The 14,253-nt window shown below is 46.6% G+C and overlaps 1 protein-coding gene across 1 annotated transcript in view; it reads left to right on the top strand.

Annotated features, from left to right (window-relative positions):
* Positions 1-750: 750 nt before the first annotated feature.
* The window catches only part of CCDC80 (coiled-coil domain containing 80), a 42,782-nt gene continuing 29,279 nt past the window's right edge, over positions 751-14,253 (top strand). The window contains exons 1-3 of the mRNA XM_049875926.1: positions 751-1,528; positions 1,937-3,837; positions 12,534-12,690. Coding sequence (XP_049731883.1) covers positions 1,948-3,837; positions 12,534-12,690 — 2,047 coding nt within the window. The 5' untranslated portion in view covers positions 751-1,528; positions 1,937-1,947. The remainder of the gene's footprint in view (positions 1,529-1,936; positions 3,838-12,533; positions 12,691-14,253) is intronic.

Here is a 14,253-nt window from a genome sequence, read left to right as displayed (position 1 = left end):
AGCTGCCTCAGTCTTTCCTTTGGAACCTGAGGGGGCTACTTCTAAGGATTGCCTAAAGCCCCACAGACACCTGAAGCTTCCGGAGTGCAAAATGTTGTACTACCCCCTCGCACTCTCTCTCTCTCTCTCTCTCTCTCACACACACACACACACACAGACTCACGCCCTAGAAGGAAGCTGTTAGCCTACCATCTCTAGCCAGGTCCCTGGGCTGGAGATTATAACACCCTTTCCCTGATGTAAGGGCTGACCACAGTCTCAGGGGAGTAGCAGCCATTGCCTGCATTGCTAGCCTTTTACCAGCTTCCTGTCATGCCAAGGAGAAACTAGGAACCAGGACACAGTAATACGATCCTCAATTAGCATAAAATAAAAACAACTCAGTCATGTTTTCCACGGGCTTTTCCAACCTCCAACTAAAAGTGTGAAGCAGGGAGAAAGAGATAAAAAATATACACGTGGAGCTACAAATGTATATATACTGTCTATGTACGTACAGCCGAGGACCATGACCCGAAACGAGTATCTGTCTCTAAGAAAACCACGCAACCAACTGCAGCAACCTGAGAATTCTCCTTTCCAAAGAGCAGCGTGAGAACAGAGAGAAAGGGAAAGTAGCCTGACTCTGTGGTGTGTGAGGGGTTAAGTTCTCAGCTATCCTATTCTAAAGTGATTTATGATGATGTGTAGCGTTTCAAAACTTTCCCCCACCCCAAAGGACAGCCAGCCCTCCCCCTCCTGGCCAAGTCCACCCTCAACGTGCTGAAATGGGAAGGAGGCGGGTGTTTTGCTGATCTGTTAAATTCTTAGTGAAATTTCCTTGATTTCCAGCGGCTGCTGTTGTTTGAGTTTGGTTTGGAGCAAAACTTAGGTTGTCCTGACATTTCTGGGACTGAATCTCGGCAAGAGAAAGAAGAAAAAGAAGGAGAAAGAAAAGAGGAGAAAAAAGGTGGGAGAAAGAAAGGGAGGAGAGAAGAGCAGGAAAAGAAAAAAAGGTCCTTTTGCAACATCACATTCCTGGGTTTTCCCTCAGCCTGGAAAACGTATTAATCCCGGGGCTTTTACGCTCGGAAACAAAAGAACTAAGCCAGACGGTGGGGAAAAGGGTGATAAGAAGCATCCTGGAACTTAAAGAGAGAGACACTCAGAAATAGCTGGGGCTCCTCTTTAAGGGCTGATCTGTGTCGGTGGGAGAGACCCAGGGACGCACAAGACCAAGCAGAAGCTACAGACAAATGGAGACGCCAAGATTTAAAAGGACAGCTCCTTTTGCTTCAGCCTACTTGTCAAGAAGGTAAAAAGAGACAGCAAGGAAGAAAAGCAGAAAATCCTCTCAGTTCAGAGAACAAGACAGGACTCTGGTGCTACTTGGACAGCTGGGGCCACTGCAAACCCCCTTTGTACTGCTCACCCCTGGAGAGGAGAAAAAAGGGTTGGGAGGAAAAACACTTCATCTAGGAAGCCGTCTTGGGACCCAACTTCAGCTTTCTTTTTAATCCCTCTGCATTCCATCTCTATGAGCCACAATGTAAGTGTATAATCCTTTCTGTCTGGGTTTGTTTCTTTGTTGCTGACTTGAAGCCCTGAAATGTGAATGTTGTCATAAGGAATAGGCTCAGTTTCAATTTTCTCTGGAGCGTCCAGGGAATCAGTTGAAACTCAGTGCAAGCATCCTGCCTGGGGGACCGACTTGTATTCCCTGCTTAATGTAACTGTCTCTGCTAAGAACTGACAAACCACAGGGGCTTAAAAGCCACAGCATCTCATCCTATTTTCCATTCCCTGACTTCCTCCCTTCTTTTCTGATCCTTCCTTCCCCCTCCCCTTGGCCAAGGTAGGGAACGGGAGACTACCCAGCTCTGTTTGCAATTAAATGATTTCCTTTCTCTTCTTCCCCTCTCCCCTTTCTGTCTTATGACCCTGCTGCCTCTCAAAGTGGATTACACCATGACGTGGAGAATGGGACCCAGTTTCATCATGCTGTTGGCTTTGTGGCTGGTATGTGGATCAGAACCCCACCTCCACACCACGAAAAGAGGGAGCCATGGAGGGCGGAAACTGCCTCTGGTTTCCCAGGTCGGCAGTAGGCCAGCTCGGTTTCTGAGGCGCGCAGGGAGGTCTCAGGGAGTTGAGAGAACCACTCTGGAAGAACCAAGCCTTCAGCCCCTCCAAAGAAGGAGGAGTGTGCCAGTGTTGAGACTAGCTCGCCCAACTGTATTGCCAGCCTCTGCAGGCATCAGTGGGGCCCTGGTGAGGCCCAAGAGGAGACCAACGGCCAGAACCCCCCCTCGAAAGATGGTCCGAGATGAGGGGTCCTTGGCTCGGTCAAGAATGTTGCGCTTCCCCTCTGGGTCCAGCTCTCCCAACATCCTTGCCAGCTTTGCAGGGAAGAACAGGGTGTGGGTCATCTCAGCCCCTCATGCCTCAGAAGGCTACTACCGCCTCATGATGAGCCTTCTGAAGGACGACGTGTATTGTGAGCTGGCAGAGAGGCACATCCAGCAGATCGTGCTATTCCATCAGGCAGGCGAGGAAGGGAGCAAGGTACGGAGGATCACCAGTGAAGGCCGGGTCCTGGAGCAGCCCCTGGACCCCAGCCTCATCCCAAAGCTTATGAGCTTCCTGAAGCTGGAGAAGGGGAAGTTCAGCATGGTGCTGTTGAAGAAGACACTACAGGTGGAGGAGCGCTACCCTTATCCAGTCAGACTGGAGGCTATGTACGAGGTCATTGACCAAGGCCCCATCCGCAGGATAGAGAAGACCCGGCAGAAGGGTTTCGTCCAAAAATGTAAGGCCTCTGGTGTAGAGGGCCAGGTGGTGGAGGAGGGGAATGGTGGTGGTGGAGGAGCAGGAAGGCCCAGCCTGGGTGGTGAGAAGAGGAAAGAAGACCTGAGGAAGGCACAGGTCCCACCAACCAGGGACAGTCGGGTGAAGGTGACAAGAAAACCGGCCACCACAACAGTGGCTCCTCCCCCACCACCCCCAACCCCAAGGGTCACTACCCCTTCTCTGGCTCCAACCACAACGGTGACCCGGGCCACGTCTCGGGTGGTAACTGCAGCTGCAAGACCTACAACCACCACTGCCTTTCCGACCACCCAGAGGCCCTGGACCACCTGGACGCACGTCTCCTCACGCTCCCACAGGCCCCCCACCACAGCTGAGGTGATCACTGCCAGGGGGCCCTCAGCCTCGGAGAATCTCTATCCTCCCCCCAGGAAGGAGCAACACAAGGAGAGACCACAGCCCACCCGGAGGCCCAGCAAGGCCACCAGCTTTGAGAGCTTCACAGCTGCCCCTCCCACCACCATCTCGGAGCACAGCACAAGGGTTGGCCCAGGCCGTTTCCGGGACAACCGCACAGACAGGCGGGAACATGGCCACCGAGACCCAAATGTAGTGCCAGGTCCTCTCAAGCCAACAAAGGGGAAACCTCCCAAAAAGAAGACTCAGGACAAACTTCTTAGCAATGAGTATGAGGCCAAGTATGACCTCAGCCTGCCTACTGCCTCTCACCTGCGGGAGGAGCTGCAGGTGGGCAACATTCCCCCTAAAAAAGCAAAAGAGTCTAAAAAGCATGAAAAGCTGGAGAAACCTGACAAGAAAAAAAAGGTGAAGAATGAGAAACCAGACAAGCTACTAAAGAGTGAAAAGCAAGCCAAGAAGGACAAGGCTGAGAAAAAGAGCAAGCAGGAGAAAGAGAAGAGCAAGAAGAAAAAAGCTGATAAAACCGAGCAGGATGGCTACTTGAAACCCACCATGAAACATTTCCCTCAGAGTCCCAAGAAGTCAGTGACTGACCTGCTGGGGTCCTTTGAAGGCAAACGGAGGCTCCTAGTAAGTAATCTTCTCCTGGGGCTTGTTTTGTGGGTTGAGGGAGGGCGTGCTAACGTTTGATCTCTTATTTTCATAAGATCCCATGGCTAGATGCCAGACTGTGGCTGAACCTGTACTGTGTCAAAAAGGTCAGGAGATTTGTCAGGAAAGGGTAGCCAGGCTACTAGCTTCTGTTGGTTTAGATGCTCCGTGAGCCTGTGCCCATGAGACTCATGGTTGTAGGGTGTGGACTCAGTAGCTGGGATGCCTGAGATGTGAGCCCAGGGAAGCACCTGTGGTCAGCGATTTCCAGACCTGTCAGTGGCCACCCCCGCCCTTACTGTCCTCTTCCAAGGTATATTTCTGGGTACAGCTCTCTTTTTCCAAGTGTGGAAAATAGGAAAAGAATGAAAAAGTTCTTAGAATGGAATGTATCGTCTCTAGTCATAACTGCTTGAGCTTGAGAACCAGAAGCAGGGTTCCTCCCCTCTCTCCACTAGTTATATCTAGCTTCATAATGAAAAACCGCAAAGGTAAGGCAGCCTTGGTGGGGAGCAGGCATGAGTGGTCGTGTGGAAGGGTCCTTGTTGGTGTGACCCTCATGAACACATGTGAAACCAGCTAACAGAAATAATCCCCCCTTAAAGTCTGCCTCCCCATCACCACCCAGCTACCAGTAAGAAGCCAAAAGAATGGAGGGTAGGGAACTATGTTCTTTGCTGCAGTTTCCAATACTCCTAAATTTGGAGTCTAGGTGTCAGCTTCTCCTGAGCCACGATAAAATGAGCATGAGCATGTGTGTGCATGCGTGTGAATGTGTGCACGTATGTGTGTGTGAAAAGGAGGGGGGACAAGCAGCCCTTGTCCTTATTCAGCTTTGTCTGTGGTTCTAATTGCTGCTGGTGTTGAGCAAGTCACAGATGCGACTCAGCCACCCTCTCTTCTGGCCATTATGGGATCTAGTTATACCCACGGAGGGCTTTGAGCAGCAGTGAGCACCATCCTACAGCCAGGGCTCCTTCTTCTTTCTGGGCCTCCTTTTTCCATCTTTTAGTGCCTTGAAATTTCTACCCCTGGCTTCCTAATGCTGTCATTTTACTCTGAGCTGTCAAGGAGAAAAAGATTGTGATACAATTAATTCAAACTAAAAGGTGAGTAAATCGACTCAGCTGCAACTAACAACAGCAGTGTGGGTCAGGAGGGGGGTGATTGTCTCAGCACCCGGGGGGAGGAAGCCATCGCATGCCACTGAGTTCAGCCCCATCCTGCTGAGGGCACAAGGTGACCCCCGCCCTGCAGCCCCCACCAAAACAGACAGTCACTCTTAAGGCGTTTCTCAGATGACATCTTTGAGTTTTCAGCCTGGCCCACATCTGGATTAATGATCTGGGCGGAGAGACTGCTGCCCGCTTATCTTTAGTGGTTTCAGAAAGCTTCAGTGCGCCTTTGAAATGTTCAAACAGAGTCTCTTGTGGGGTTTATCATGGCGTGTCCCAAGATTCTCCTAGCTGTTTCCATTGGTAGTGAACCTCTGTATTGGAATGACGCTCAGGCTTTGGTAGATTCTAAGGGTTCGTGTGTCTCTGTGTGTGTGTCTTTTGTGCTACAACTTACATATTTTTTTAAATATATTTGAATGCATTTACTTATGAGTTTTTAACGAGAGCCTTAGACAGCATAAATTTAGGTTAGCGGAGGATAAACTGGCTGTTAGCGTAGTTTAACAGCTATTTGGATGTTCAGAGTAGATAAACAGAAATCTTTCCGTCAAAATGAAAAGAATCACTGATTTCAGAACAGAATTCCACATGATACTTGAGTGTTTGTTAGGGGACCCATAGGGGCAAACTTCTCTCTTTTGGGTGTGGTATGTTCTGTGCTCTCCTCCCGAGTACACGGGACTGGGTCCAGTCTACTTAAGGACATCCCCCAACCCTGGTCCTTTAGCCAACAGCGCAGGCTTAATGGTTAGGATCAATGGCAGGGAGGAGGGTTAGGAAGAGAGGAGCCATGGGTAAAATGCCAGGATTGTAACTGTGCACCCACCTGGCAAATCCTTTCGTTGCCCCTAGTTTGTGAAGCAAAAGAAGGGGGGTTTTCACTACTGAATCCCCAATACTAGTTATGCCTTTTCCTCTCTTCTTCCTTTCGCTGCCTTGGTAAGGAACCTGAAAGCCCAGCTGGGCCTTTTCTGCTTTGAACAGTATCCCTGCTCATAAATTTCTAGCAAATGAAACTCAAATGACAGCTTCTGCTGATGTCATGTAAGGCAAAGCAGAAACCAGCTGGGATTGCTCATGGCGGCGTTGGCTCCTTGGGGCCCGCAGGAGAACAAGGCTTGTTATTAGAAAGGAAGCCCCAGCAGGAGGGGCTATTGTCCTGCCACCCCGTGGGCCCCAGTCAGACATTTGTTTTCTGAAGAGCTAATGATGACTAAAACAAGAATGGAATTGGAAAAGAAATGATGGGATACACATGATACAAAATCAAAAGGTGAAGAGAAAAGAGTTTTCTTCTCCAGACAGAGAAGACCAGGGTTTCTGGGTGAAAATCTTGTGGGTACCATTTCTCCTTTTTTTCCTCAGTTTTCCCATCAAGCCCGGATGATGTTACTCAGGAAACTCAGAGGTTCAATAAATATTCGTAAAGGTTAGCACTCTCCAAGCTGTCCAAGGCCTGAGCACACTTCCTCCAGGTGGCCTCAACTTAACGCCATGTGCACACACTTCAACAAGGGTTACCTTCCAAGCAGTTGTACAGGTCTTTGGGCAACTCTTTCCAGCTTTGCGGTAACCTGGGGCCTAACTACAATTTATCACAAACCACGAGAGCTTTTCATTTATATACTATTCTTCAGATGTGGAAAAAAAAAATCATATAATCATTCCTTTCCCAATTACTTGGGAGAAACACCAGTAACGAAGGCATAGGCTGTGGTTGGGTGAAAGGAATCACAGAGAGCTTCAAGAAAGCTGCAGGTGGACCCAGGTCCTCCATTCTTAAGCCAGAGTTCAGTCCTTCAAAATCGCTTCTGCTCAACTTGTCCAAAGACAAGGGCATAACTTGCAAGGGGTATGACAGGGACTTTGTGGTTGTAATTCTTACAACAACCTCAGGAGGAAGGGCTTTTTAAGCCCCATTTTACAGACGAGGAAGCCGGAGATTAGAGACTTTGAGGAATTGCCTAAGATGTATAGCCAACATGTGGCAAAGCTGGTATTAGAACTCAGGTCTGCTTGCTTTAAAGCGCGTGCTCCAACCGGTCCACCATCTGCCTTCCTGGGGGGATGCACTCCCTGTAGGCACATGCCATGAAGGGAAAGGAAGCCTAGATAACCTCCTGTTAGTAAATCCATCTTCATGTTTCAAATTCATTTTCAACCATGACTTGTTCAGATAAATGGTAAAATACATTGTCAACATTTTGTGCTAAGCACCTGCAAATGTGCGCTTTCTGCCTTTAATACTGGGCTAGTTCTATGCACCTTAAATCTCTGGTTCTCCCAGCAGTCAGTCAAGGACAATAGATTGAGTCCCGGTTAACCTAACCCGTCCGACGGCTTGGCGTCAGCGTAGGGTCAACTATGATGAGTCTATAAACAAGCTGTCTATCACCAAAGCGTTACACTATGTGAATACAGCTGGCAAGTCATCTTTGAGGGACCCTGAGATCAACTGATCTGTCAGTCAACAAGAGGCTTTATAGTTCTGAGCTGTGTAAATTCAGGTCAAGTTCAAGCATTCTTTGGAGACTGAATCTCCTGTACTTCAAGTGAGTTGATATTTACAATCTAACCTCAGAAAACATGGACATGGAGATACCAATCTACTTACTTGGTTTAATTTAGAAAAGGGTTTAAAGTTATACCTTAATAGCTTGAATGTTCTTTTTCTGTGTACTGTAAAAATCTAGTGCTTTGAGCCTAAAACCAAAACCAGGTACCTAGTCAGCTCTGACTCATGGTGACCTCATGTGTGTCAGAGTAGAAGCGTGCTGTATAAGGTTTTAAATGGCTGGGTTTTTTGGAAGTAGATCTCCAGGCCCTTCTTCCAGGGCACATTTGAGTTTACTCAAAGCACCAACCTTCTAGGTAGCAGCTAAGCATGTTAACTGTGTGTACCACTCAGGAACTCTAGGGTCTAAAATAGTATTTAGAATAGTCTAAGACGGAAAATATCTTCCCACACAGCATCTTCCCATTCCTGCTTGCTCCTGTTAGATATGTAAACAGGCTTCGTTATCCTCTCAGACTCATCGAGCCAACGCACCATTTGAAACAGAAACATACAAGAGAACCACAACACAATTTTAAATTCCCTGATTTATGGCTACCACACTGGTAGCCAAGCACAACTGCCAGACAGTAATGTTTACTGTGAAGTACTAGGATGCTCTTTTTTGGAAGAGGGAACTAGAAATGGTTTCCATCTTAAACACTGTTTGAGATACTGCCAAGCTAGAAAATGAATGTGACAGGGATGCCAGTATGTAGGGAAAGAGTCCCTGAAACATGTACAGATGACCCCTTCTCCCTGATACAAACTCCAGGAGCAGATGAAATGTGAGGAAGAGGGTCTATACCAATGGTTTGTGGGCTGTGTCTAGACAGAACCAGGGACCACAGCGAGCCCCTCTCTTCTCTCTGGCTGTAGTGATCTATGTAACCTGAGGAATGTGGGCCAACATTTATGCTCCTACCTTTACGGGGCCCAGGGATAGGGGCTGGGGCTTTAGCTTCTTAAGGAACTTAAACTCCAGTTGGGGAGGTATGACATAATATAAAGGACAAAAGGGACTCAGGGAAACCCAAGAAAGTAGTACAGACAATAAAAAAATCACAGAAAAAAAAAAAAAACACAGTTGTTATCGAGTCAACTCTGATTCATGGCAACCCAATGTGTGTCAGAGTAGAAATGTGCTCTACGGGGTTTTCAATGGCAGATTTTTTTAAAGCCAGACCTTTCTCCCGAAGTTCCTCTGGGTGGACTCAAACTTTCAGCCTTTTGGTTAGCAGCGAGCGCATTAATTGTTTGTGCCACCCAGGGACTCCACAGACGATGTCGCGGTGGTTGTTTGGTGCCAAGGAATCGAATCCAATTCATAGCGACCTCATGTGACAGAGTAGAACTTCCCTGAAGGGTTTTCTAGGCTGTCGTCTTTCCAGTCTTTCTGTTGTGGAGCCACTGGGTGGGTTCAAACCTCCAACCTTTTGGTTAGCAGCAGAGTCTTCAAACATTGTGCCACCAGGGCTCCTTCCACTGACAATAAGAACAGTAATTAAAAGAAGGGAGAGACCACTATGGGCTAGAAAAGGAAAATGGTGCATTTCAAGAATGACTGGGAGTCGGATGAGGTGGAGCAGATGGGGGGCTGGCTAGGTGAGGGCAGGTGACATGAGCAGAGGAAGCAATGCCAGCAAACTATTCAGAGGCTACGGTCGGGCACGGGGCTTGGGTGCATGTAGCCTGTTCATGTATATTTTTTTCGTTTGATTCTCACAACAACTTGATGAAGTTGGCAGAGAAGCTGTTCCGTTTTAAAGATGAGAAAGCTGAGGTTCATAAGATTAAGTGGCTTCCTTAAGGCTACAAACTAGCCAGGGGCTGAGCTAGGGATAAAATGCAAACCCTCCGATTCTGATGGCAGCCACCCTTTCTCTGTGCCACTCTGCCCAAGATTCCTTTCCTTTCACAGTTTAGATGGATCTGGCTGCTCCGGGTGAACGGGTTGTGGAAGGGAGGAAGTGGAGGAAAGGCTAGCAAGAGAGACTGGGGCCAGAGGGTGGAGGTAAAAGAGTGAGGAAATGAGTCATGCAGAATGAATTTCACCTTAGCAGTGGGTTAAGGCACCCCAGGGCCAAGGGCCTGAGGTGAAAACAAGCATCAGAGACCTGTATTTATTTAAGTCTCATTCCTACTGGGTATCCACAGCTTAGGGCTGCTGTGTGCAGGAGAAGAGCTGCCCAGGGGAGCCGAAGGTTCTGCTTTACAAATTGTCTGAAATCCTTAACTAAGCACAAGGGGAAGACTAGAGCTCTGGGCCTGTCATCTTATGGTCTGCTGAGGGTTGGCACAGTTCATGGCAGAGGATAAGATGATGACATGGGGGCTATGAGTGGTTTTAATTTACAGAGCCAGGTAATTACCAGTGATCTAGCATCTGGGCAGTTGTACACAGATTCTAAATATGGGCTTGTCCTTAACTTAGAACTCACCACCATCATCCGTTGCCGTGGAGTTGATCCTGACCCCTGGTGACCCCATGTGTGGAAAAATAGAACTTTCCTCCAGGAGACTTTCAATGGCTCATTTTTTCTGTAGTAGATCTCCAGGCCTTTCTTCTAAGGCACCTCTAGGTGGATCGGACCTCTAATCTTCCAGTCAGCAGCCAAGAGTGTTAACTGGTTGCCCCACCCAGGGACTCCTAATTTAGAATACCCCCCCCGCCAAAAAAACCCAAAACCAAACCCATCGCTGTTGAGTCAATTCTGACTCATGGCTGGGGCGTCTAAAATCATTAACAGTAAATATTTCTCTTACTTTTATTTTTGACTGTCCTAAGCTTTCACTTAAACATTCGTTTTATTTATTTTAAAATAGTGTCTTTATGAACAAAGATCAGCCAGAAATAGAAACCTAAAATAAAACTCCAAGATGTGGGCTACCATCGAAACCTGAAGAAATATTTTCAAATATCATATAGCTAATTAAAACAAACCAACGAAAAATGCCATCGCCATATCTTTTTATAAACACCTTAATTTTTTTTTTAAAGGCTTAGTATGAATAAATGAATAAACTTGGGGAAATATGATTATTTTTTCCCCTTGAGAAATTACATTTCTAAAACAAGTGTTTCCTACTCACCATGACCATCTGAACAGGCATATAAACACAAAATAAAAAATAAACTAGGTTATGTCTAATTAAAATAAATAATGGGGGAAAATCACTTCATCCCAGAAAACCTTTGTTCCACTCAAAGGCCATTGAACACATTTTCATTTGCAGGAAGGAGAGTAATATTTTGTCCTGTGTGGAGAGTTCTTAGAAGGGAAAACCTGCATACAGTAATAAACTCATCTCTGAAAGAGAAAAATAAACAGCAGGATCAAGCTGGTAGCAGATTTATTAAGTGTTTTTGATAATGTATTTGGAAGAGGTTTAACAAAATGACATCTTACCCTCTGATAAACACCCAACTGGGTAATATAAAGTGTTCACACACTGGGCTGCTAACTGAAATGTAGGGGGTTTGAGTCTACCCAGAAGCACCTTGGAAGAAAGGCCTGGCAATCAACTTCCCAAAAAATCAACCATCGAAAGCCGTATGGGAGCAAAATTCTACCCTGACTCACATGGGATTGTCAGGAGTCAGAGCTGACTTGACAGCAACCAGTATTGGTATTAACCACAAACTGCAGAAATATTTTATAAGCCTAGGTAAACGTAGTAGAAAAGTGCCTGGTAAATTAGAATATGTTCAAATGTTAAAAAAAAAAAAAAAAAAAATTGGGGAAAAGTAATTTAAAGAGGCTTGCCTCTGAGCTCAGTGATGAATCAGCAAAGGGTAAATAGACCGTGTTCGTTGCAAATATTAGCTCAGTGAGCTGTCGTCCTCAGGAGGGGCTGGAAGAATAAAATTCACATCTTTCCACTCCCGGGGTAAGCAGCGCCGTGCCCCGCCATGCATGGCACATGGGACGCAGTTCTGGTTTCAGCTCAGGAAAAATCTGGTGATGTTTGAGAAGGCTCAAGAAAAGGTGACTAAAATAATCAAGGGAGTAGAGAGCTTTTATATTAGGCTAGATCAAAAATATTGAGACATTCTTAAAGAGGGGGTTCAAGTGGGTCCCTAAAATATAGGGGTATCCCCATTTTATGCAAAAGAAGGAAATATTTTTCCAGATGGCCGATAATTAAAACACCTCTTTCAATTTCTCTGTCTTTCCTCTTTTTCCACAGAAGAAGTCAGGGACTATTTGTAGAGGGCTGGAGGCTTTCTGAGGGTGGAGGAAAGGGGCTAAGTGAGAAATACCAGACCTGAGTTGGAGAGAAGGCTGGACTGAACAAATCAAAACTATCCTCCAAAATCAAAAGATGTCTGCCACGAGCTCCAAACAGGCACATTGTGACAATGAGTATTTTCTATGACAAAACAGAGGACAAGGAGCATCCTAAAAACTTTGTCCAAGATGGCCCAAATAAAAAATTCTAAACCGCAGGATGTCCCATAGTGCCCAAGGCTGGCTTGGGAAGCTCTCAGCTCTGTAGAACGTGACATAGGAGTAGTAAGCACTGAATTCGTAGGTGTCTGATCAGCCAGTTGGGGTAAGGAAGAGCAAATGAGGAATGGAAGGTAACATTTATTGAACACTTATTATGTGCCTGGTTTTCATGTAAAGCTCACAACAGCCTTGTGAATAAGAACTCCTGTGCAGAGTTCACCATGAGAAAGCCAGGACACAGGGAGATGAGGGATGAAGGTAAATAGCAGAACAGAGTAGAAAACTAAGCTGCTTGCCACCATTTTACAAAAAGCGCTTTTCAGATAATCTTTCTTGGCCCTAATTTTGCTGAGCGTCCAACAGAATAGTCAGTAGTTTAGATGTCAGTCACTACCATCCCTCTGTTCCTAACCGTTCATTTGGCTTTTGCCTCAATGTGAAACTATCACCATAAATTAATCTTTGCTCCCTTCCCCCACCCACCTCCAGCTGCTCACCACTCCTAAGGCTGAGAACAACATGTACGTGCAACAGCGAGACGAATATCTGGAAAATTTCTGCAAAATGGCCACCAGGAAAATCTCTGTGATCACCATCTTCGGCCCGGTCAACAACAGCACCATGAAAATCGACCACTTCCAGCTAGGTTCTCTTAAAAATTTTTATTTATTCTTGTCTTTCTTACCTCTAAGGGGGAGACAAGCTCTACAAGAGACATAGAATGGGGTGGGGAACCAGAAAGGGAGTTCAGATGACCCGAGGGCCTTTTTTCCTTGCATCAACATAGGTCAGTTTGCCTACCTAGTTATATAACCGTGCAGGGATTTTTCTGGTTTGTTTCAACACATGCAAGCACTCTATGGTTTAAAGGTCAATGGGAGAAGCACCCGGGAGGCACTGAGACATTTTTGTTCGGATCCTGAGTCTTTTTGCCTGTGAGAGACATCACCTGATCCTCCCATAAGTGACTCATACACAGATGGGGACCCGCCAGACCCTTGGAAGTACTTGACTTCTGGCAAGGCCAGGGAGGGAATTAACCAGGGCTGAGAGAAGCTATTAAGATAAATGAAAAGTCACTGAGACTGTGGACTGCATTGTGACCAAGTCCTTTTGGAAAGAGAAGGAACTTGGCTGAATTTAGGAGTTTTCACAACTTTTCATATTAATGATGCATGTGAGACGCATGAAGCCCACAGCTCCGTGCTGGGCAGCTGAGATCTAGGTCACTGTAGGTCTCATGGGAACATTGTCGGTCTTATTGTGAGTGATTAAGCCTCAGAGAAATCCAAAGAATGACCCACCTACTTTATTTTATAATTATTCCATTTCTAGGGCTCTATTCTTTTTAAAAACTTGTTCCTACACGCATTATCTGCTTTTGGAGCTGCGGGGTGGTGTGAAAGGTTAGTATACTCAGTGGTAATGGGAGGTTTGAGTCCACCTGGAGGCATCTCAGAAGAAAGACCTGATGATCTGTTTCTGAAAAACCAGCCCCTGAAAACCCTATGGAGCATACTTCTGCTCTGACAGTCAGAATTGACTTGTTGGCATCTGGTTTTTACCTACTTTTATTGGCTCACTTTCCCCTGAGATATCTCCAAAGGGGAAAAAAAAATAGTTTCCTTCCTAGGGTCCCATCATAAATCATTGTGTATCAGTGATTGGTTTGTGTGCCAGCACCCCTGGACCTTTCTCCTTGTGTTGTGTGTATGTTTGGGGGAGAGAACACAAACAGCAACAACAGTGGAAGTCATTCACACATACCAAAGGCACAAGAGAGATTCTGGAGTCAAAGGAAGAACTCCAACGCCGACCCACAACCTAAATGCTGTGTGACCTTAGGCGAGTCTCAGCTCAGAGGACAATCATGTCTCTGTCGCAGGCTATGGTGAGGATTACCTGATATAATGTGTGCAAATGCCTATCGCATAGTAGGCACTCAGTTGGTGAACGGTATTGTTCTGGCCTTCATTGTCGCCATCAGTTGATTGGGCATCTGGAGGTCAATGAGCAGTCACTGGGATGACTAAACCCAAACCGAACCAGTTGCCATCGAGTCGACTCTGACTCGTGACAAACCCGTGTGTGCAGAGTAGACTGTGCTCTGACTCGTGACGACCCCGCGTGTGCAGAGTAGACTGTGCTCTGACTCGTGACGACCCCGCGTGTGCAGAGTAGACTGTGCTCTGACTCGTGACAGCCCCGT

Source organism: Elephas maximus, chromosome 1, assembly GCF_024166365.1.
Source record: "Elephas maximus indicus isolate mEleMax1 chromosome 1, mEleMax1 primary haplotype, whole genome shotgun sequence".
NCBI classification, from domain to species: domain Eukaryota; kingdom Metazoa; phylum Chordata; class Mammalia; order Proboscidea; family Elephantidae; genus Elephas; species Elephas maximus.
The sequence above is the reverse complement of the archived record's forward strand: the minus strand, read 5'-3'. Positions and strand labels throughout refer to the sequence as shown.